Raw genomic sequence first — 24356 nt, forward strand, 5'->3', positions numbered from 1 at the left:
CTTTGTTAAGAGGGCTTACAATTTGTGCTACCATCAAACAGTATTGTGCTATCTATTTATGGATCTATACAACCAATACTGTTGAATCTTTTGTACTCATTCAGCATCAAATGCCTGATCTCTAACCTCTTTCTGTCACCTGATAACCTGGGTTTTCAACTCTCAAATTTTGCTCATCATTGTTAGTCCATGTTAGTGAGACCATACAGTATCCATCTTTTTGTTTCTGGTTAATTTCACTCAATGGAATGTCTACTGTCTACCATTTTGTCTTTTGGAGTTTACATGTCGTATCTTATTTTATTTGTTTTCTCTCTTTTTACCCTTACTGTTATTCTTCATTTCTACACTCTTCTCCAAATCTCTCTCCTGTCTTTTCCTATCAGCCTGTAGTGCTAACTGTAGTATTTCTTGTAGAGTAGCTATCTTGTTGACAAACTCTCTCAGTGTTGGTTTGTCTGGCAATATTTTAAACTCTCCCTCATTTTTGAAGGACAGTTTTGCCAGATATAGAATTCTTGGTTTCTAGTTTTTCTCTTTCAGTATCTTGAATATATCATACCACTGCTTTCTCACCTCCATGGTTTCTACTAAGAAATCCATTGTATGGTAGATCATTTTTCTCTTGCTGCTTTCAGAATTCTTTCTTTGTCTTTGACATTTGATAATATGATTATTAAGTGTCTTGGAGTAGGTCTATTCAGGTCTAGTCTGTTTGGGGTTTGCTGCCCTTCTTGGATATATAATTTTACATCCATAAGAGATGGGAAATTTTTAGTGATTATTTTCTGCATTGTTGTTTTTGCCCTTTTTCCCTTCTCTTCTCTCACTGGGACACCCATGACATGTATATGCATGTGACTCATGTTTTCATTCAGTTCCCTGAAATGCTGCTCATATTTTTCCATTCTCTTCCCTATCTGCTCTTTTATGTGTAGGATTTCAGATGTTCTGTCCTCAAGTTCATGAATCCTTTCTTCAGCCTCTTCAAATCTGCTGCTGTATGTCTCCATTGAGTTTTTCATCTCTTCTACTGTGCCTTTCATTCCCATAAGTTCTTCCATTTGTTTCTTCAAATGTACAAATTCTTCTTTATGGTCACCCAGTGTCTTCTTTATATCTTTCATCTCTTTTGCCACATTTTCCTTCAGCTCGTTGATTTGACTTAGAGATTTATTTGAATATTTTTAATTAGTTGTTTCAACTCCTGTATCTCACTTGAGGTGTAATTTTGTCCCTTTGACTGGCCATGTCTTTGTTTTTCCTAGTGTACTCATAATTTTTTTTCTAGGCATCTGGTTTCCTTGATTAGCCCAATCAGATTTTCCCAGACCAGAAGGGGAAAAGGTCTCAGAAAGGAGAGTCTAATCAGTATGAAGTTTCCCTAAGGATGAGATCCAGAAGATTGTCAGACTTTCCTGTGAGACCTCTGGACTCTGTGCTTTTCCCATCCTGCCTAGCAGCTGGCACTTGTCAGTTCATAGCTCCCCACTGGTGTAAAGAGTTATGGTGCCTTTAATTCTCAGCAGACCCTGTCCTGGCCAGGGGCAGAGGGTGTCAAAAGCCAAGCTTAAGTTGTTTCTTTGTCCCCTCCTCCACCCAGACCTTGGGGTATGAATTCTCTGAGGGAGGGCCACAACATGAGCTGGGTCCTGCACCCCCTTTTCTTAGGGAAGATACACCCTTTAGGGAATTATTGCCTACACTTGACTTCTTCCTTTGTCTCTCTATCTTAACTCCACTCTTGCCTGTGTCAGCACTGAAAATTGAAAACATCTGAGGCTTTCTCAAATGAGCTACTTAGAATGAGAGAAAAACAAGAAAAAAGAAGACATCCCCTTTTCAGAGACAGTCTGCAGCCCCTCAGTTTTGCTGGTGGACCAGAGTTGATACCCAATTTTATGTGTCCCTTTTCTTGGGACACAGATATTTTCCAGTATTCTGAGCTCAGCCATCTCCAAAAGCTTTTGTTTTTATTTATTTACTGTTAATATTTTTTTTCTGTCAGTCCCAGATCCTCTGGGTGAGTCCTCAGAGTTCCTTTCCTTCTTGCTCTGGGTTTATCTGTGCACACAGCTTATATTCAGTAGTCTAAATTTGTTAATTAAAACTGCAATTGGAGCTTGGTTGAGTTACTTTCCCTTGCTCCTAGTAGGGTGCTTTTATTTTCCATAGGGAAGTGTTCCAACTCAGCCTGAAGTGTCAGTGGGGTAGGGGTGCCAGCTACACAGTTTGGGGAGCTTGACTTATAGAACTATGCTGTGATTTTAGCCATTTCATCCATTCCAGACTGGTGTAGGATGTGCATCTGGTCATGGATGACCCCCAACTGTTGTTCCAGACTATATACTGGTAGTTTGTGCTATTTACTAGTTGTTCTAGAGGACCAACTAAATTACACACCTCCCTATGTCACCATCTTGCCTACAGTATTCCAAAAATTTCTTAATACAAGATTTTTTCCCCTCCATTTGAGTATAAAAATCTCTTCATTTTCATAATATCCTAAAAGTATGAAAAACCTCAAAAACATGCTATCAAGCTCTGGAAAATACAATACAATTATTTAATTTGTTCCAAGCATAATCCAGGAAAACTCTTTTATAGCTCTCAAGGACATCTTCCTTTACCTTCTGGATCTTTTATAATTTGGCAATAAGATTTATTCAATTAATCCATTTCAAGGCTTATAAATATGTTTTAATAATGATTTGTTTATGGTAGCTACCATTGCAAAGGTATTATTGGAAAAAAATAATTCCAAATTGGGGAATTCCCTCAGAACTCCACAGCAACCAAAGAATCTATCCCCCAGAATAACCATGCAAAACATGGCTTATTCTATAACACTTTCCTTGTGCCCATCACTCCCAAACCCCAGGCCCAGTAGAAAGAACTCTAAACTAAATCCACACCTCCCCCATCTTTCTGCACCCAAATTTTCCCTATAGCTGCTCCAACTGGTTAGTTCCTCCTAGACAGAGTGTTTAATCTGCCTAGCTTTAATAAGGCATATACAGTTGAACCATCAAAGATAATCTAGTAATCTAATTTGTATAATACCTTGAAAGGCCAAAAAATAATTTTAATTGAGGTTTTTGTTCTTGAGAGGAGAGAAAATTATAATGCCTTGGATTCTAGTAAGGTCTAGGAAAAGGTCCTGGGAGCAGAGATGGGTGAGACAGAAAGAATGTAGCTAAATGGGTTAGAATAGTATTTAAAAGTAGGTGGTATATAGAAAAAATGTACCTATTGCAAACTATGGACTATGGTTAACAGTAATATCTGAATATTCTTTCATCAACAGAAACAAATACAGCACACCAATACTAGGGGCCAATAATAGGGGAAAACAAGAGACACAGGATATTTTAGGTTTTCCGTTTTGGGTGGGGAAGTAGGCTGGTTTGGATGTATTATATCCCCCAAAAGGCCATGCTCTTGTGAGACCAAGGGAAGAAATGTTTATTAGATGCAGGAACTATATTTCCTAAACAATTTAACTCATACAGTATGTTCAAATACCATAATTACAGGGAACTTTGAATAGGAAGTGAGACCTGGTAGGTTTGTATAGGTTAGTGTGAAATAGTGAAACATCCCCAGGTGATTTGGGCAGAGAATAAATATATATATGCAGGGGCCCCCTGAGGAGCCAGGGGGAAGTGTGGAAGTGTTAGGCTTCCTTACCTGGATTGTTGCTGATGTTCTCACAAACATTGAGGACTGGTAGTTTGGTATACTGAAACCTCTATCTTGGTGCTTGCCCTTATGGAACTTGTTACTGCAAAGGAGGGGCTAAAACTGTTTATAATTGTGCCCGAGAGTCTCCCACTGAGTACCTCTTTGTTGCTCAAAAGTGGCTCTCTCTCTCTCTCTCTCTCTCTAGCTAACAAAACTTGGCAGGTGAACTCACTGCCCTCCCCTGTGGGACCTGATTCCCAGGAGTGTAAATCTCCCTGGCAATGCAGGATATGAATCCCAAGAATGAACCTGGACCCAACATTGTGGGATTGAGAACATCTTGATCAAAAGGGGGATATGAAATGAAACAAAATAAAGTTTCAGTGGCTGAGAGACTCCAAATGGAGTCCAAATGGTGGGCAATTTTATGCACTACATAGACAACTCTTTTTAGGTTTTAAGGTATTGGAATAGCTAGTAGCAAATACCTGAAACTATCAAACTGCCACCCAGTAGCCCTGACTGTTGAAGACAATTGTATAACAATGTAGCTTACAAGGGGTAACAGTGTGATTGTGAAAGCCTTGTGGATCACACTCCCTTTATCCAGTGTATGGATGGATGAGTAGAAAAATGGGGACAAAAACTAAATGAAAAATAGGGTGGGTGGATGATTTGGGAGTTCCTTTTTACTTTTATTTTTTATCCTTATTTTTACATTTTCTGGTATACGGAAAATGTTCAAAAATTAGATTGGGTTGATGAATGCACAACTATATGATAGTACTGTGAACAGTTGCGTGTACACCATGGATGATTGTATAAGTGAATATATTGCAATAAAACTGATTTTTTTCTTAAAAAAAGGCCGTGTTCTTTAATGCAATCTTGTGGGGGCAGATGTATTAGTGTTGATTGGGTTGAAATCCTTTGATTGAGTGTTTCCATGGAGATGTGACTCAATCAACTTGGGTGAAATGTTTGATTGAATTATTTCTATGGAGAGATAGACCCCACCCATTCAGGGTGGGTCTTGATTTATTCATTGGAGTCCTATAAAAGAGCTCACAAACAGAAGACCTCAGAGCATCTAAGAGAAACATTCTGGAGAAGGCCACTGAAGGCAAACTTTTGCTGATACTTTGGAGATGCTAGCCCAGTGTTGGCTCTGGAGAAGCTAAGAGAGGACAAAACCCCCAAGAGCAACTGTTTGAAGACTGCACAGGAGCTGAGAAAGGAGCTTGACCACAACCCAGGATCAGAAGATGCCAGCCACATGCCTTCCCAGATAACAGAGGTGTTCTAGATGCCATTGGCCTTCCTTTGGTGAAGGTATACTCATGTTGATGCCTTAATTTGGACATTTTCATGGCCTTCAGACTGCAAATTTGTAACCAAATAAACCCCGTTTATAAAAGCCAATCCATTTCTGGTACTTTGCATAACAGTAGCATTATCAAACTGGAACAGGGAGTAATGAAAATGTTCTAAAATTGATTGTGATGATGAATGCACAACTACATGATAATAGTGTGAGCAACTGATTGTATACTTTGGATGGAATGTATGGGTTGTGAAGATAACTCCATAAAATTGCATTAAAAAGAAGATGGCAGAGTTTAAATTTTATTTCTTTGACTGAAAGAGCAGGAATATGTAAGGAACTTATTTCCTTTTCCTGGTCTGTTGAATCTGATTTAAAGAGTATCAAATGAGGGCTGTGGGATTTAAGACAGATAAGGTGGCCCTAGTATTGATTAGAGCCCATATGTCCCTGTTTTAATTGTTTCAAATTATCAGAACTAATTTGCCTAAAGATGTGACCAGAGAATTGGAAATGTCTCGGTGCTTTCTGGAGACAGCCGTAGCCGTTACACTGAAAGGCACTTTGCTTTCTTAGAGGGCAAAAGCATTGGCAGGGGTGGGGGTTTCCTGCTACCTTTGGCAAGTTCCAGGAAGTTTCTTTTCAATCACCAGGTTGATTACAGTAATTACAAGTACTAACGCCCTTAACCCTGGAGGGTTATTTTTCCTTCTCATGTATGTATGTATGTATGTATGTATGTACGTACATATGTATGTATGTATTTATCTTCTTTAGCTGCTGTTTTAGCTTGGGAGAATTTCTCTTTTCTCACTTATTTTTTCAAATAGTTTTGTTTTTTTTTTCTATCCAGATTTCTGCAGGACCTTCAGCAGAAGTCCTGTAAATTCATTGGTAAAGGTCTGAATATCCAGGATCATAAATCTGAAATGCTGAGAGTGAAGTTTTGAAAAACCCACTGAATCTTCAGTAGGATTTTGGGAAATCTTATCATTATAGAAGAGGAGCTAAGCCAAGCCAAGACAGGAGACTGGGGGACAGGAGGAGTTCAAAGAGCACTAGAAGCTTGTCTTCCCCAATTTCTTGGACTCCAGGAGTACTAATATATATCTAGTGCTTATTTATCTTTAAGCAATTGGAGTGGAGCTCTCCTAAGAATTTTTATTTCTTAATTTTGCATTACCATCTGGAGTTAGAAAAATATTCATCAAACAAGCAGACAGACATATAGAAAGTCAGACACAAATACACAGAAATGTAAAACTCACTAGTTTGAACAATAATTTTGCACTTTTTATGCAAATTCTTATTCTGATACAAAGGCATAAAAGATCTAATATATGGGATTTTGTCTAATTTCTCTTCCCTTTTACAATATAAATCTAATTATAAGATAGTATTATAATATAAAATTCATTTTTAAGCCAGATCAGTGTTCCCCAGATTCTAATTTATACTGAGGTCTGGCTGTGTTACAAAAGAATATCTTTTTATTTTTCATTGAACTAAACATAGACCGATTACCTAGAATGTATTTTAAAGGACACAGTCTGATGTACTATTAACATTTCTTATGATTATCTAAAAAATTAATTTTACAGTATTAATTATTATTAAAAACACAGTACCAGTATGTGGAGATTCAGGGTCCACCTCCCTCCTCCATTTTGAGATCAAGTCATGCACACATCCATTTAAATGACCACGACAGACGTTTAAGTCAACAGACCCCCTCAGGGGCGAAAGAATGTATCATCAAAGCCTTAAAATCCCCCTTCCCTAATCACTGTTAATAACCAAATCTCAAGGGACACTGCTGAAACACCATTGTCACACCCTACAAACCTAAGCCTTTATAAGCCACCTCCTTGGCACACCCCGATCTCTTTTCGGCAAGGCTCATTTTCCATGGCTAGCCACAACCATTGGACCATCTCCTGTCAGTAAGTCCCAACAAAAATCACGTCCATTTTTGTGCCTGATGTATTCTTCAGTCCTGGGGCTAAACTGGGTTTGAACAATTGGTTAGCCATCCAGGAGGATAAAAGAGCCACCGGTCAAAATGGGCATGAATCCTGGGAAGGCAGAATCTGCAGGGGGGTCCCAGGGTGGCCTTCTTCCTTGATGTGGGGAGGAGTTGCCCGCTTGCTTGACTGCTCTTCAGTCAGCTAGCCGTTGTGTGTGGTATGCCTGGCTACAGCAGACTGTCTTGCAAAAGACAGTAATCCAAAGGTTAAAAAATAATTAACTAAATGAAAAAGTCCTGCAAGTGTAACTCTATTTCACTATGTTGATAATGTCATGCTAACCAGTAACTCTCATTCAGAATTAAAAGATGCATCAGGCTTACTGCTATCTCACCTTAAAAGTTGGGAATAGGTAGTCAGTGGCAACAAACTGCAAGGCCCTGGCTGCTCTGTCAAATTCTTAGGTGTTGTATGATCAGGCAAAACAAAAACTATACCTTCTGCTTTAGTTAATAAGGTGCAATGCTTCCCCATGCTGCAAACACCAAAGCAACTAATGGCTTTCTTGGAATTTTTAAGGTATTGGAAAATTTGTTACTCACTTAGCCCAAATGTTAAAACCTTTGTATGTTTTGATGAAAAAAAAAAAAAAAAAAGCCATCCCTTGGAATTGAACACCTCCCAACAGGCTGCATAAATTGGATATAACCAGCACTCATACTGGCTTTGGGCAGGGTCTAGGCAGAGGAAACATTTTAAATGAATGCCCCTTAGCTTTTGGTCACAATATGGAAAGGGGCAGAACTGAGATACAGCCCCCTGGAGAAGCAATTGTGTTCTGCATATAATGCTTTAATGCAAGTGGAGCAACTGATGCAAATATGCCCAGTCACCTTGCAAATGGCCATCTCAATTCAGGGATGGATAACCAACACAACTTCTAAGCCACACTCTGACAGTGCCCAACTAAGCACACAGACCAAATGGAAAGTCTATCTGCTGCAGCTCAGCATTTTCAATACCAGTCCTCTGAGTGCAGAAATGCATGAAATTCTCAGACTACCATCCTATAAAGAAGATTCAACAGCTAAAATCACTACACCTGAAATAGCTGTTGAAATGCACACTGTAGAAAGAATGGGTACCATTCCTGAGTTTGCTTGGTACACCAATCTGTCTGTTAGCAGGCAACCTCCCAAAAGACAGTTGTGGAAGTACAACCCAGTACTGACACTATAGTGGGAGACTGGTGCTATGCAAAGCAGTCAATGGGCTGAGTTAAAAGCAGTTTGAATGTTAATAGTGTGTGAACCAGGAGATGCACTAACTGTACTGTGCTGGTTTGTATTTATTATGTCCCACAGAAAAAGCCATATTCTTTAATGCAATCTTGTGAGGGCAGATGTATTTAGTCTTGATTAGGTTGGAATCTCTGGATTAGGTAGTGTCCATGGAGATGTGACCCACCCAACTGTGGGTAATACCATTGATTGAATTATTTCCATGGAGGTGTGGCCCCACCCCTTCAACATGGGTCTTAATTAAATCACTGGAACCCTATAAGTACTCAGACAGAAGGAGCTCATAGTTGCCGTAGCTCAGAGATGCTTGGAGTTATGGATCCCTGGCATTAGCTCCAGCTTAAAGAGACATTTTGGAGAACACCATTTTTGAAATGCAACCTGGGAGCAAGCAGATGCCAGCCATGTGCCTTCCCAGCTAACAGAGGTTTTCTGGATGTCAGTGGACTTTTTCCAGTTAAAGTACCCTATTGATGATGCCTTACCTTGGATGCTTTATGGCCTTAAGACTGTAACTTTATAACCAAATAAATCCCCTTTATAAAAGCCAATCCATTTCTGGTGTTTTGCAAAATGGAAGCATTAACAAACCAGAACATGTACAGAGAGCTGGGCTGTTTACAAAAGCCTTATGACCTAGATGGCAACCTGGAAGCAAGATCAATGGACAATCATAGGTCACCCCCCTCTGGGGACAAGAATTGTGGAAAAACATCTGAGACGCCTGCCAACAAGGAAAGGGAACTGTTGCCAGCAGTTAGTGGACATCACTAAAGAGTGCCCTTCATGTTTCCTGCATTGACCATGTGGGCCATCATACCAGATGGGACACACAAATGCCAGTGACCCGGTGTCAAGTAGACTACATCAATCCCCTGCTGCTTTCAGAGGGGCAAAGGTGTGCTTTTACTGCCATAGACACAGCTACTGGACTTTTTGTTAGTTTTCCTGGTGGGGAAGGCTAACCAATGGACTACCATCCATTGTTTAAGAAGAGTGTGTGCTCTACATGGCATACCCACACAAAGAGAGAGTAATTGGGAAACCCCTTTCACTGAACAACTGACTCAAGCATGGGCTATGAACTATAAAATTTCTATCAGGCCTTAACTTGCTTAAATGCAATGCCATGGGCTGCTGCACCTGCCCCCATTTAAATGCTAATGGTGGGACCAGTGCAAGCATTGAGAATCCAAGTTAAAGGGCCAGCCATTTCACAGGCTAAAAGGGGGAATACTAATAACTTATTATAGCCTGTGCCTCAAACCATACGAAACAGGGAAAATGAGGTCCTTTGGCCTTGGTGCTGGCCTATGCATGAGTGTTGGTTAAGAATTCTAAATCCCTGGGGAATATAAGTTACCCAAAATGTTGTAATCAATCTAGAGCCTTCTATTCCTATAAGAACCTTATGCATTACTATGTGGACCCTTCTTATTCCCAGATTAACAGTAAAATAAACTCTCAAAATTTGCAGGGAGGAATATCTGAAATTTAAAACCTCACCATAACGTTCCTCTGTCTGGTATCTTGTTATCAATCAATGGAACACTTCACATGTAATTACCCTTTCTTGTTACCCATAAACATCTTTCATTTTGCCCATAGCACCCCAGCAAATGCCCTCTACAGTGGGATTCAGTAGTAACTCAAACCCACAATTGAATCCAATGGTAGTTTTGCATGGACTTGCCATATTCAGGTGCTACTGACCTTCCTTGGACTGTGACCCCTGTGAATTGGACTGCATGGAACACTTGGCCGACCTAGCAGAATTCAACACATATCAGAAAATCTGAAAAAAATTAAATAGTTTAATTCCCTTTACTGGCCATGGCAACATCTCTTTGTGGGGTTATCTATGTGTGGGGGACTCCTAGTGTTCTGTTGCCTCTTATACTGTTGTGGGATATAGATACAATGTCTATCCTATGGTCAACATAGTCTGCGGCATGGGGGTGGATTGTGAGGACCCAGGGCCCTGCCCCCTCCTCCATTTTGAGAGCAAGTCATGCAAACAGCCACCTACATGACCAGGACAGAAGTTAAAGGTTCACAGAGGGTAAAGAATGTATAATCAAAGCCTTAAAACTCCCCTCCCCGATCACTGCTAATAACCAAATCTCAGGAGACACTGCTGAAACTGTTGTCACACCCTATGAACCTAAGCCTTTAGAAGCCACCCCCTTGGCACTCCTCTCTCTCTTTTCAGCGTGGTTCATTTTCCACAGCCAGCCACAACCATTAGACCATCTCTTGTTAGTTAGTTCCAATTAAACCCATGTCCATTTCCATGCCTGGTGTGTTCTTTGGACTTAGGGCTAAACTGGGTTGGAACATAGTACTTTATACAGATCCAAATAACCCAGGAACTAGATCATAACCAGATAATATACAAAAGTAGGGGCATAGGAGGTCTTAGAAGAAGGAAGGATTTCAGGACCTTTAACCCCAGTTGGGGACTCAAACCCCAGGAAACCTTCCTGGCCTCAAACTCTTATCTTCCCCTTTACTCATCTAAGGAACCTTGAACTGTTTGTCCCAAAATAAAATCACAACAATCGGTCTGTGATGCCAGTGGGGATGGGAGAAAGACTCAATCATGGAGTCTCTAGACAATTAGGTCTAGGGAGCCATGCAGAGTAGGTGACTAGACAAGCCTGTCCTGCCAGGGCCCCAGAACAATGGGAAGAAAGGACCTAGGGAACTTTCAGTCCCATCAATCAACAAATTGTTACTAAGCAAGGGCTTGTGCCTGATGCACACAAAAGTCAATACCATGATGTTGGGATTTCACAAAAAGAAAGCTTTAATACAAGTCAACTGGCATGGCGACAAGAGCCACTGGCTCTAATGTGCCCCCTGAGCCTAAAGAGTTTAGGGTTTTAATGGGAATTTACTTAGTTAACATAAGTTAACAACTACAATATCAAGTGAAAGAATGGAACTAAGCTAAAGTAACCATTACAATAACAAGTAAAACGACTGTATTCAGTGGTTACAATAGGAAATAAAAAAGGAACACATTAATTAGCACATATAATGAGTATATACATAAAAGTACTGGTGATCTAACAGTCCTGTGTTCTGACCAAAAGTAAAAGCCTCATATAGCTTCTTATTCAAGGGCTCTATAGTAAATATACATTGTTTGGCCTCTGCAGCATCCATTCCACTTTCTTTAGGTATAAACATCCTGATTATCCTTTGAAAACCCATAGTTCCCCAACTCTAAGTCTATGTGATTTGACTGGGGCTGATCCAAGAATTTTCTAGGTTTTTCAGGGAGTATATGACCCAGGCTATCCAATGAGCCCACAACTGATACCAAACATGCAGTGGGTTCTCTTCCTGATGTGCTTAACAGCCAATCCATGACACTGGGGTTGCAAAGAGAGAATGCGTTTAATACGCTAAGCAGGTGATCAAATGGCTTACTGGCCCAAAAATCTGTCTCCAGGAGTTCAGGCTTTTTATGGATTCAAACAAGGGGGTGGGGGGTGAAATTGTTACTATTATGATAGTTAAGAATGCATAGGGCTTAGACTAATCTAGAATAACCATCACAGGGCTGAGACCAGAGACAACAACCATTACAATAGTAAGTATAAACAAGGGTGAGATTACTTGAGTTTTAGTAATTTCAGGTATTAACTTCTGCCTATTCCACAATACAGAAAGAAAAACATCTATATGATTCAGTATCATAATCATTTGTTAATTCTTAATTTCTTGGTTACACAACTCTCTCCAAGTAGGATCATTGGTTCAGGATTCAGTTCATGACCTGGGTTAGGCCAATGTGGGGTCTTTTAATGAAATTATTATGTTCAAGATGCTATATTTTGGCCTGTATTTTTAATCTAGAACTGCTGTGGCAATAGTTCTTACTGCCATTTGGGAGGCATCTGTATTTTAAGAGTAAAACAAATATAGCAAAGCAAAGGATAAGTTGAGGCAAGAAATCAAAGAGGCTAAGTCCCAATGCCCTAGATCCAGGAATACCCATGGTCATTTGCTACCTCTAGTTTTTACAAAGATGCAAACAGATTAATTACCATTTTTGCTTAAACCAGTTTGAATTAGGTTTCTGATAGTTGCTGCTATATTAATCCCAACTAACATAAAGTTCAAAGTTTTACATTTTGTTCCAAATTATATACTTTCTGATATTTTTATCTTCTGAATTCTAAAAAATTGAAATACAAATGTCTCATTTAAGCAGAACTTGTGAGAAATAATTGATCAAGTCTAGGACTTTAGGATTTTATTCAGTAAATGCCAAATCAATAAAAGAAATATGCTGAAGGTTTGAAGAAAAGTGGGACTTTTAATGATAGCTTATTTTTGTTGTTATTCTGCTTCTAATCACAGCCTAAGATTTTATATATATATATATACACACACACATATATATGTATATATATATTACACACTCACACACACATACGTATAAATCAAGAGAGTATACATATAGATAGATTAGATAGACATATACATAAATACATATTGAGAGAGAGAGACCCCCTTATTATGAGGTTTGTAATTAGTATCAATTAAGTATTTCAAAATGCTGTGAAAAGTATCTTATTTGCTCTGCCATTAGCAAAAATTTTTATTTAGGTTACATCTCACAATGCTTTTAAAAGAAAATAGTCTTTACTATTTTGTAGAATTCTTAGCAACAATTGTATGTCTTAATATTATGAAAAATATCAAAATAAACTTATATAAAACAAAACACTATGTCAAATGCTATGTTGTTGAAAAGGAGGAGAGTTAATTTCGGAGAGGTAGATTGATACCACCAACCAATACGTTATGAAATAATGCCTTTCTGGTCAAGAAAAGTAATTTTAGTTTATTAATTTTTTAAAAAAAGTCTATCCTCCTGCTTCAGTAAGCTTAATATTCTTGTTTTATTTTATATTTGATATCTAATTCCATGCTGTTTTGGATATAGATAGAAATGTCTCATTTCTACTGTACAGAATTGAAGTATTCTATCCTAGTATAGGAAAGTTTTATTTGGAAATTCGGAGTTTGGACCACCTATTCTCTCTGATGATTAGGAAGTTAGCTTTATAAAAATAAAGAAGAAATTCATTGTAGGGAAACCATATTTCAATTTACAAATTAAGACCAACTATTTAAGAATTTAAATCACTAAATACTAGTGAATTTAAGACAGACATAAACTTCTGTCAGAAATATACACATCCCTCTTTGATGCCTTATATTTAATGACAATAATGACAAGAATAACATCTAATTTGAATGAAATCATTGAAGAAAATACACACTGGAAACATTACTAACCCCCAACTATCAAAAAAATTTTAAATCTAGCAATCTTCCAAAGGTAATGAGAAAAGGAACTTACATGATCAATTAGTTCACGAACCATTCCATTCCACTGTCCACTGGCATCATCCTGGGCTCCATATTTCCCATCCTCCACAAGTCTAATTTCATATGTAAAGCCAAGGATTGTAGACAGCTCTCTGAGGAGGTCAATGCAATAGCCCTCAAATCGATCATTTCCATAGAGAGGTTTGTCAGACTTCTTAAACAGGACATAGGGTTCTTCCTGAAAATACAAAGGTAGGAGTGTCAGTCAACCATAAAATTTACCATCAGAATTTTAACTGCCCTTTGAAGACAGAAATAGAAAATTTCACATTAATTTAGAATCACAGTCATCTCAATTCTCTTTTACTTGAAATTACTATAGTTTGAATTACTAAGAAGGGAGATATTCAGATTGCTTTGGGAATATTTGTACTTTACAAAAAAACAAATTCAACTATAAAAATTTCACCATGACTATATGATAAAAATGTGATATACAGAACATATAATATACTGCAATTCTTATATAATCTTAAATAATAAACAATGTAATGTATGTTATATAATACATAATTTCACCATGATTATAATTCCCCAATTTGAATTATACCATTTAATCAATATCTCATCTGTTGTTTCAGTGTGATCTATTGATTAAATGAATTAATAAAAGTCATTCTCTAATTGCTTATTATGTACTAAGAATGAGTATAGGGACTTTTATTTATATTGTCATATTTTGTCCCCAAAACATGCAAATTACAACTACTATGATATTTAATTACAGTAGAATTCAAATATTAGAATATAAAGAAGGAAGCTAACTTATAAAGTGAGTGTGTATTCATTCAACAAAATTTTGTGCAGCACCTACCATTTGCCAGTTATCTTTTATATGACAGAAAAATGCCCACACCATGAAGTTCATGATATAGAAAGGGAAACAGAAAATAAATGCCTAAACAAATAGAACATATAACTTCAGATGGTGACAAGTGCTATAAAAACATCAAGCAGGGCAATGGGATAGAGAACAACTGTAGGGTCTTGGTATGATATAACAGAATAAGACGATTAAGTTTTATATATTTCTAAGTCTTTTCTGAGGAGGTGAGAGATGAAGTAAGACCCAAAAGATGCAAAAGAATCTTAATCATTTGAATATATGAAACAAGAACAATTCAGGCCAAGGACATAGCAAGTAGAAGGACCTGAGACCAATACGTCATTGAAGTGTTCCAGGAAGAGGACAACAGACATCAGTGTGACTGAAGTGTGGTGAGTAAGGGAGTCAGTTGAACAAGGTGAGAAGGAAAAGAGAGTAGGGAGCCAAATCCTGCAGAGCTCTTCAAAAGAGGCCCTGATAAGAAATTTGTATGTTCACTAAGTGCAAAGAGAATCCATGCATTAACATATTTTATTGGAGCCAGGTAAAGAATGGTATGGCAGACTGTGCTGTGAATAAACCAGGATGCAACTTGTTCTACTACTTATTATTTAATCATGGACAAAACCTCTGGAAGACGCTTTCTTGAGGAAGCCACTGAAGAGTTAAAAAGCTTTAGTAAGCTGCCATTCGGTCCTATAGCAACGTTAATCCATCTCCAATCCCCCTCTTCCCCCAACTGGAGAACCCCAGTTGTCTCATGGGGGCCACCATATTTATGGAAGTTTTGGACACCACAGCAATGTGTGTTATTTTCCAAACAATCTTAGAAACGGGTCTAATTCCATCTTTTTTTTCCCTCTGTTGACCTGCCTTATCTCCATACTGTTTTGTGCAACCTCCAGCCTGACTAGTTTCCTGTTCTTCGAACTTGCACTCTGAAAGTCCTGCTCAAAGAGCAGCACATTGATTTTATCATCATTTTTTGAATCCCTTTTTCACCCCTCTGCTTTATGGATTATATCCTGAAATCACTGTTTCACCTTATCCCTTTCTCCCAGAGGCTATTTTCAGTATCATCCCCACATCCCTTAGGAACAGAGAGCACATTTGATGTCCTCCCTGTCTCATTGCTGCCCCTAAACCATTTCCAACCCTGCTTGTGCCACCCTACTATTCCAGTCTCTGTCTTCACAGTTGCTATCATCCAATGAAATCTGAATCCAAAGATTTACAAAGTGGGAAAGGAACATTTACTCCTCAAATATTTAGCTACTGGTGACAATTTTGTTCTCTTTTCCAACTCCTATCATCATTTTCTGTGTCTCTTTAAAATCTACCTTGATGAAGCATCCAACATGCTGATCTCTTAATCCTTTAACCTTGTCATTGCCAAATCCTTTCCCACACTGTACATTATCATTATCCTCTTTTGCCTATAATCACGCCTGGACTCTGAACGTGACTTCTACTCTCACTCCACGTAACTGCTCTTAACCCAAGTGTGGCAGGTTGATTTGCGTACCCCAACAAACATACGGACTTAATCCAAATCCCTGTCGGTGTGGACCCATGGTTAAAAGGACTTCTTGAAGACGTTATAAAGAGAACCCAGTAGTCACAGAAGCAAGAAAGGAGAAGACATCGCCATGTGACTGGAGGCAGAAATACAAGCCAAGGAACCCCAAGGATTTCTGGCAGCTAGCACCAGAATGCTAGTCATCAGGGACAAAACAAGTCTTGATGATATCTTGATTTTGGACTTCTTCTAGCCTCAAAACCACAAGCCAATAAATTCCTGTTGTTGAAACCATTGTTTAGTATTTATCACAGCAGCCTGGCAAGCTATACACCAAGTATCAACCATCTCCATTTTGGTGAATCTAACAGACATGATTCTGTCCTCTTTTTACCCAGCCTCTCAGCTTCAAGTGGCACAGACAACCATTCCCTTTTTGTCAAAACACTCCCTTCTCTCAGCCTCTACCACATCATTCTCCCTTGGCTTTTCCCTTACTACATTGGAAACTTCTTCTCTGAATTCTTTGCTGCTACCTTTTTAAAAAAATGTTGCTGTTCCTGAAGTCTTGGTCCTGGACCCTCTTCATTACTTAAATTTTATCCCTAAATATTCTCATCCACAACATCAAATTAAATCTTATCTTTATGCTGATGACGCCCAAATTTTTATATCTGACCCAAACCTCTCCTTGAGAGCTTTAGATACACATAAACAGCTTTCTACTTTTCAGCACCACTTAATTTCTCAAAGACATCTCACATTTAACATGTTCCAAAGGGAATATTCATTTTTCCAAAAACTTGTAACTTTTTTGTGTTTTCTTCATTTCAGAAAATGGCACTATAATCTACCCAGTTACTCAACCAGTCACCAAGACATCCACCTTGATTCTTCATTTTAGAGCATTTACTACAGACCAACAAAAGTGGTCCTTTTTTTTTCAATTCAGTTTTATTGAGACATGTCACATACCATGCAATCATCCAAAGTGTACAATCAATTGTTCACAGTACCACCATATAGTGGTGTATTCATCACCACGATCAAGTTTTGAACATTTTCATTACTCCAAAAAAAAAAAAAATACGGGTAAAGAATAACACCAAAAATATCCCATCCTCTCCATCTCCCCTAGTATTCATTTAATTTTTGTTCCCATTCTTCTTCTCTTACGTCCATATACTAGATAGAGGGAGTGTGAGCCACAGTGTTCACAATCACACAGTCACACCATGTAAGCTACATAGTTAGACAATTGTCTTCAAAAATCAAGGCTACTGGGTTGCATTGCAGTTCAACAGTTTCAGCTATTTCCTTCTAGCTATTCCAATACACCAAAAAACTAAAAAGAAATATCTATATAATACATAAGAATAACCTCCAGAATGACCTTTCAACTCTATTTGAAATCTCTCAGCCACTGAAACTTCATTTTGTTTCATTTCTCTTCCCCCTCTTGGTCAAGACTTTCTCAATCCCCTGATGCCAGGTCCAGGAAAAGTGATCCTTTAAAAGTATATATTGAATCATATCCCTACCACCAGGTCAGACCCTCTGTAATGGTTAGGTTCATGTGTCAACTTGACCAGATGATGGTGCCCAGGTGTCTGGTCAAACAAGCACTGGCCTATCACTGCAAGGACACTTGTGGCTGATTAATAAACCAGAAGGCTGGTTTATTAAATCATCAGTCAATTTACTGCACCTGTGACCGGTTACATAAACGAAATATGTGTCTTCTTCAATGAGAGAATTCAATCAACTGGATTGCCCATTCTCCCTCTCTCTCATCTTACATATATACAGAACTTCTTTCTGGTCCTTAAACTTGCCAAGCTTATTCCCTGAATTGAAGGTTCTGCATTGCCATCCCTGCCTCCCAACCCACACCATCATCCCAACTCAGAGTATCTTTACAAAGATCTTCCCATGGTTGTTTCATTCAGGTCTCTGCTTAAATATCACCTCTTCAGAGGAACAACCCTTGGCCACAGTGTATATAAATTACATGCCCCCTCAAAGTTATTCTCTATCATTTTATCTTGCTTGGTGTTCTTCATAGCACTTACCTCTACCTGAAGTTTTGCTTTTAAAATGTTTTGGCGTGTGTGCTTTGTTCTTCTCCTATTAGAAGGTAAACTCATAAAAACAGGGACATTGGAGGTTATGTTCATTAATGTGTCTTGATGCCTGAAGCAATGACTTGCAATTAGGAGATGCTCAAGAAACCTGTACTGAATGAGTAAAATATTCATCAAGGTTTAGATCCTTCTTTTCCCTCCTCATTTACTTCTCCTTAATTTGCTTCTTCTTCTATGTACCCTCTTTTCTTTCAGTTCCTGAAATAACAAGGTATTTTCTGCTTCCGAGCCTTTCACATATTGTTCTGTCTATAATGTTCTTAACCCCACTCTCCAAATGACTAGCTCCCTCACTTCTTTTAAGGCTTAAATTACATGTGGAACCTTTTCTGGGATCCTTATCTAAACACAATCCTCTCTGTTATTTTCTACCTTAACACCTTATTTTCTCATAGTATTTAATTCAACTTCAATTATTTTTTTGTTGGTTTATTTGTTTTATGTCTGTCTCACTTTCCTGAAATATACCCACCATATGAGTTCATTATGGTGTCTCTTATACCTAGCAAAATGTCTAGCACATTGCAGATGTAAATACTAATTAATTAATTAATTAATTAATTAAATGAGTAACTTGACTCAATTTTTTCATCACTCAATGTATTTAATGATATTTTTAAAGTTGTTTTGAGAATTAAGCTTAAGGAACCAAGCACAAATCAGCTCCTTAGTATAATTTTATTATTTTAGCTTCCCATTAATTCTTAACAGATTTTCATTAGGACTGTCTTACAGTTGTCAATTAAATCCTCAGAAAGGTTAAAAAGGGGGCAAAGAAGAGGTTTGAACCCAGGCTTTCTAAATTCCAAGATGTTTTTCCCACTATTCTATGCTGTTTTGTATACCATATGGTATTCCAGGAAAATCCATATATGCTGAATTTTAAATAGAGTTAGGTCAAACACATAGGAATCAAGAAATTAATTTAGAACTAAATTCAAAGCTATGTATTTGGGGTTACTACAAGGTCAAAGGACAGTTAGGATCCTGTACAATTTTCATGTACCATGCAGTCACATATAAAAGGGATTCTTAACTGATAAGCAGAGTATTGTGAATATGACAGATGTAGTAAACTTCAGCCCTGGGGGTTATAATACCAATCCCCTCTCTGCTTTTCCTGAACTGCTAGTCTTTTAAATTAGAAACATGTTACCATAGATCACAGTTTAAATGCCCTTGTTACCTTGCAGGAGGAGGAAGCCCTGTGGCTAAGCAGCATTTTGGTCCTGGGTATTCACATTCCAGGCATATTCAGATGTGCCTGTTGCTCCCACAACACCTTTTGAATAGATTTATAAAACTATCTAGCATACTGAATAGTGAGTATTGATTTACATGTATGTCTTCTGAATTAGTCTTGAGTGATTTATATGGCAAGATGGTTGTTTAGCTTTGCATTAAAAGCCCTGAACAAGCCCTGGCACATAGCAAGTTTACAAATAAATTACTGCTGAAATGAATTGAGTGGAAATGGATTGCTTTAGTCAACTGGGAAACCTGAACCTGAATGAAAAAAAAATTGAGACAGTTCCTCTGTTCCCCTGCAGGTTTTGTGTATGGTGGTAAGAAATCCTCACCAATGGGCAGAGGTCCAGGGACCTGAGAACACACTATGTTGCCCTGCAGGAGAGAGGGCAGCCTGAGAATCTCAGGCTGGTAGAGTAAGAATCAAAAGAAGCATGTAGGTACAGTATATTAATTCTACCTATTTCATACTTTGATTTTAATTAGTTCCTGATTTATAAATAAATGGATGTATTTTTTTTAAGGCACAAAGATTGATAAGTTGTTGAGCTCTAAGTAACTGCACTATCTAACTTTTTCCAAATACTGGTGCTTGCCAGACCGTGTTTGAAGTGCTTTGCTTGGATTGACTCAGTTATTCCTCCATAACAGCCATGTGAGGTTGGTGATATTATTATTCCTATTTTGCAGATGAAGAAGTTGAGGACAGAAGGATTAAGAATTATGCCTAGGATTAACTGCTGGCATACAACCCATGCAATCTGAGTGCTGAACTGCTTGCCACCACACTATGCTTTCCCCATTAAATGGCTCTTGGTGAACATTTGCAAATTCCATGTAAATGCATAATTCTTCCCAGATTGTTAGAAAAGTTAATGCATATTGTATTGCCTTATTATTAATATATTTTTAATCAACTGAGATTGGCCATTGTGCTATTTTTCATCCTCAGTTTATATGCTCACCTTGCAAAATGGTAATACATTGACTCACCAAACAAAGCAATCAAAACAACAATGCGTAAGAGAATGAGAAGTCAATATTTAATCCAGAAAATTCATTTCTGACATGACATCTTCTCTCCTCTCCCAAAAGAACATTCATTGTTATCACAAAAGGACTTTAATAATTTGTGAAAATAGCATATTTCAGGTCTATCAGATTTAGAGAGCAATATATAATTATCTAGCAGAATCTTCTTTTTCTTATTTTTTTCTCCATTAAGCCATCATTGCCTCTATTTTAATTTTGTATTCTAAAATATGTATGATGTGGTTTTCACACTGACAGACATGACTTCTAGGAAAAATGTGGAAAAAATGCTAATTACTTAAGAGTATATCACAATTATGAGAAATATATGAGTGTAAGATATGAAAACAGAACAAAATAATTTCAAAATTTATTAAACCATTTAACTTTCAATAATCCAGTTTTCCCCACTAACCATGTTACCTATTAATTTCATTTTCTTTCACTATAAGATTATAAGAAAACATCTGTCAAAGGCAAATTAATTTGTTTTCCCTATGAGTTACGTATTTAGATATATATTTTAAACCAATTTGAGTATTACTAGTAAAAATTTGTGGTATGTGTACATCTTTTTAGCATACAAGGATCTCTACAATGTCAAATATCATTTTTACCATCTTTAATTCTGATAGGTAAGATATAGTTTTCCAGCTATGATTCCTATCCCCAGCTATATTGGCACAAGATAGTTTTACATCAAGTTATTACTCTCCTTTAGACTCTCTTTCTCTGTTTCACACAGCACAAGGATAAGTAATAACCTGGCATAAGGAAAGAAAAATGGTACCAGAAGTAATTACTGTATCACATATCAAGTTCAATGAATAATATGATAAAACCCTCCCAGGCAACTTTACTGATTTCTCATATAGTCCTAAATCTACACATCAGCATTCGCTAGAGGTAAAAGCACTTCATTCCACTGGCATCTGTAATAAGAATTTGTCAGCATTTCCACTGTCAACTCCAGTTTTAAGGAACCCAATAACTCATGTATTTTTACCTGCATTAGACTGAGAGTTGGCACAGAAGGAGCCCAAAATGAAGTTCTGACAAAGTGAAATATGTTGGAAGGTTAAGGAGCGCAAGATGTTTTATTTAAATATAATAAAACTTTTCCAGTTTTTTTTTTTTTAAGTGTGTAATTCATATATCCTTCTGCCCTTTTCTAGGGCTCAATTATCTTTTTTGTGTTAACACTTCTGCTTTCATTGTCTATCCATGCTACTCAAAAGACAGGGACATAAAAATGAAAGTAAGTTTTAATGCAATGTAAAAAAAATCCCCTGCCTTTACAATGATAAAATTAACCTAATTGGTTTTATTTATTCAAAAATATATCGAGCACCTACTAAATGCCAGCACTCTTCTAGGTGCTAGGTATACAACAGGGAGATTAAGGATGGAAGACCATTGACATGGGTGGGCAATACTAAGGACATGGACCAAAGAGTAACGCTGTAGTTTTTCAACCTGGAATACGTTTTTACTTTATTTTTCCCAAATTCTCTCTTACTGTCCTTCCCCTGTCTAAGAACTGAGCCTAAAAATTTGAAAAGTCTCCTTTACTAGGCATTATAAAACAGCAGAGATTGGTTACCTGTGCTGAGATTCTTTTCAATCCTGATTCATATAATTTTGATCTCATTTCAGGCAACTAAAGTAAATACACTTATTAGAGAAAAGTTTTTTGGTTATGTTCATTTTATTTTAGGCAAAAAAATGGGTCTTTTGAATGATGAGAAATGCCCAGGAAATCAACTAATCAACGAGTATGGATGAAGAAATGCAAGCAGAGTGAAGGAAGATCTTCAGGAAAGATGATCACTTCTTCAGCAAATAAGATACCAACTCACTGAAACTAACTGGCCATGGTCTATCCCATTTCTCTAGTAAGCAACACTCTGGAATAGACTAAAAAGGCCTAAATATGTTTATATTTTTATAAAAATCCAAAAAAGTTTCTGATAACAAGAGGAATGTTTACCAATACTGGTATATGTTTTCAATTGACATGCTTATTGATTTTAATTGGCCACCAACATTCCTGTATAGAACATTGACCTATAAGTGAAATCAACAACTCCAAAGATGAATTACCATGTGCTTCTAAAATAGTACAATGTTGAATTCTTTATTTGGGATTTAATAAGTTGCATGTAGATACCTATATTTTATAGAAACCTCATGCAAAATATAAATGTAAAATATTTTGACATATTCATCCATGCATACATATATACATCTATCCATGTGTTCATCCACTCATTAAAAATATATTTACGTAAATTCTTTGCACATATTTCTAAAACAAAAGGCAGAAATTTTTTCCTTAAAGACCAAAGAGTAAATATATTTGGCTTTGCAGCAGATATGGCCACAACTTCTATACATTGTCATTATAGAGACAAGCAGTGTTCTACAAAAACTATTTATAAAAACTGGTGGCCAGGGAAACGCCACCAGTGAAAATGATGAAGTAGGGAACTCCAATGCTCTATTCCTTCACAGAAGCAATGAATAACCAAACAAACAAACAAAAAAATGTCAGAATCAACTTTATTGTAAACATGGAATCAAATAAAAAAGTTGTAACAACAAGGGGAGGACATGATGAAGAAAAAAACTGGAAACTCAGTAGCAGATCTCTGTGACAATTTAATTTGCCCTGTTACTATGCCCACTCACCAGTGCAGAGCAGACTAGAAGATGGCAGTCCTCATTCCTAGTGTGGGTTGCAGGTACCAAAGGGAGCAGCATTGATCTTATTCTCAAAGCATGTGTGCTGCGTGCTCTGCCCTCATTGGTGGATCACTGAGGGATAGTCTTAAGGGTTTGTCTTTGTTTCACTTCCACAGGGATTCCCTATGACTGAGATATTGTATAGGTGCCACTTGTCAAAAGCACTCAAAAGCTACAAGCATTGGCTACTGTTGCTGGGGCAGTGGATAACAGTTGAAGCAAGAAATGGACAAACCTAAAAACAGGGAAAGGAATAGGCTGGTAAAGGGGATATTTGGGATAAAAAGGGCTTTGGAAAGCTTCTGACTATTCCATAGAATCTAAAAGTCCACATATATTCTCAGGGTGGACTGCCTAATGAAAATACATGAAAAGACTCTAATTCCTAACCTTTGACTGACTCTCAGGCACATTGCAAATTGGAAATGAGAGCTAATGCAGAGTTGAAAAAAAAAATGAATAAATGTTAGAGTGCTCCAAAAATGCTGATCTTCAAAGATTGGCTGAATTTTTTATTCTGTGTTCCAAAAGTATAGGGAACCTCAGTTGAATCACTAGCAGATCATTAAGCTAACAGAAGACATACTTCAGTGATCACACACCAAGAAAATACAGACTTTATAACATTACATCAAGAAGGTCACAAAGAAAACACACAGCAACAAACACACAGGCAATAACAATAAACCTGGGACTGGGGGAAATTTGATTTCTAGATTTGCCACATGATACATGATAATACTCAAAAGTTCCAGTTTTAAATAAAAAAATTGCAAGACATGCAAAGAAAAGAAAATACACCCATTCAAGGAAAAAGATAAATTAATAGAAACAACAATTCTGAAAAAGGCCAGACATTGGGCTACTAGACAAAGACTTTAAGTCACCTGGCTTATGAGCAAAGAGATAAAGGAAATCATAGGCAAAGAACTACAGGAAACCAGGAGAATGATGTCTTATGAAATAGAAAAAATCAAAAAAGAAATAGAAATTTTAAAAATTAACAAAATTGAAATTCAGGAACTAGAAAGTATAACTGTAATGAAAAAAAAATCACTGGAGTGGTACAACAGCAGACGTGAGCTGAAAGAAGAATCAGCAACATTGAAAATAGGTCACTGTCTCCTTCTGAATGCCTCTTTGTTGCTCAGATG

General features: G+C 37.4%; 1 protein-coding gene across 3 annotated transcripts in view; it reads right to left on the minus strand.

Moving 5' to 3' along the window:
* Positions 1-24356, minus strand: part of GRIK2 (glutamate ionotropic receptor kainate type subunit 2) — a 774206-nt gene that overhangs the window by 253472 nt on the left and 496378 nt on the right. For all 3 annotated transcript variants that reach the window (XR_005217912.1, XM_037843288.1, XM_037843289.1), the window contains one exon: positions 13660-13866. Coding sequence is in view for 2 of the 3 variants with exons in the window: in XM_037843288.1 (XP_037699216.1) it covers positions 13660-13866 (207 nt within the window). In the remaining variant the exon portion in view is untranslated. The remainder of the gene's footprint in view (positions 1-13659; positions 13867-24356) is intronic.

This window comes from Choloepus didactylus, chromosome 7, assembly GCF_015220235.1.
Source record: "Choloepus didactylus isolate mChoDid1 chromosome 7, mChoDid1.pri, whole genome shotgun sequence".
Lineage (NCBI taxonomy): Eukaryota > Metazoa > Chordata > Mammalia > Pilosa > Megalonychidae > Choloepus > Choloepus didactylus.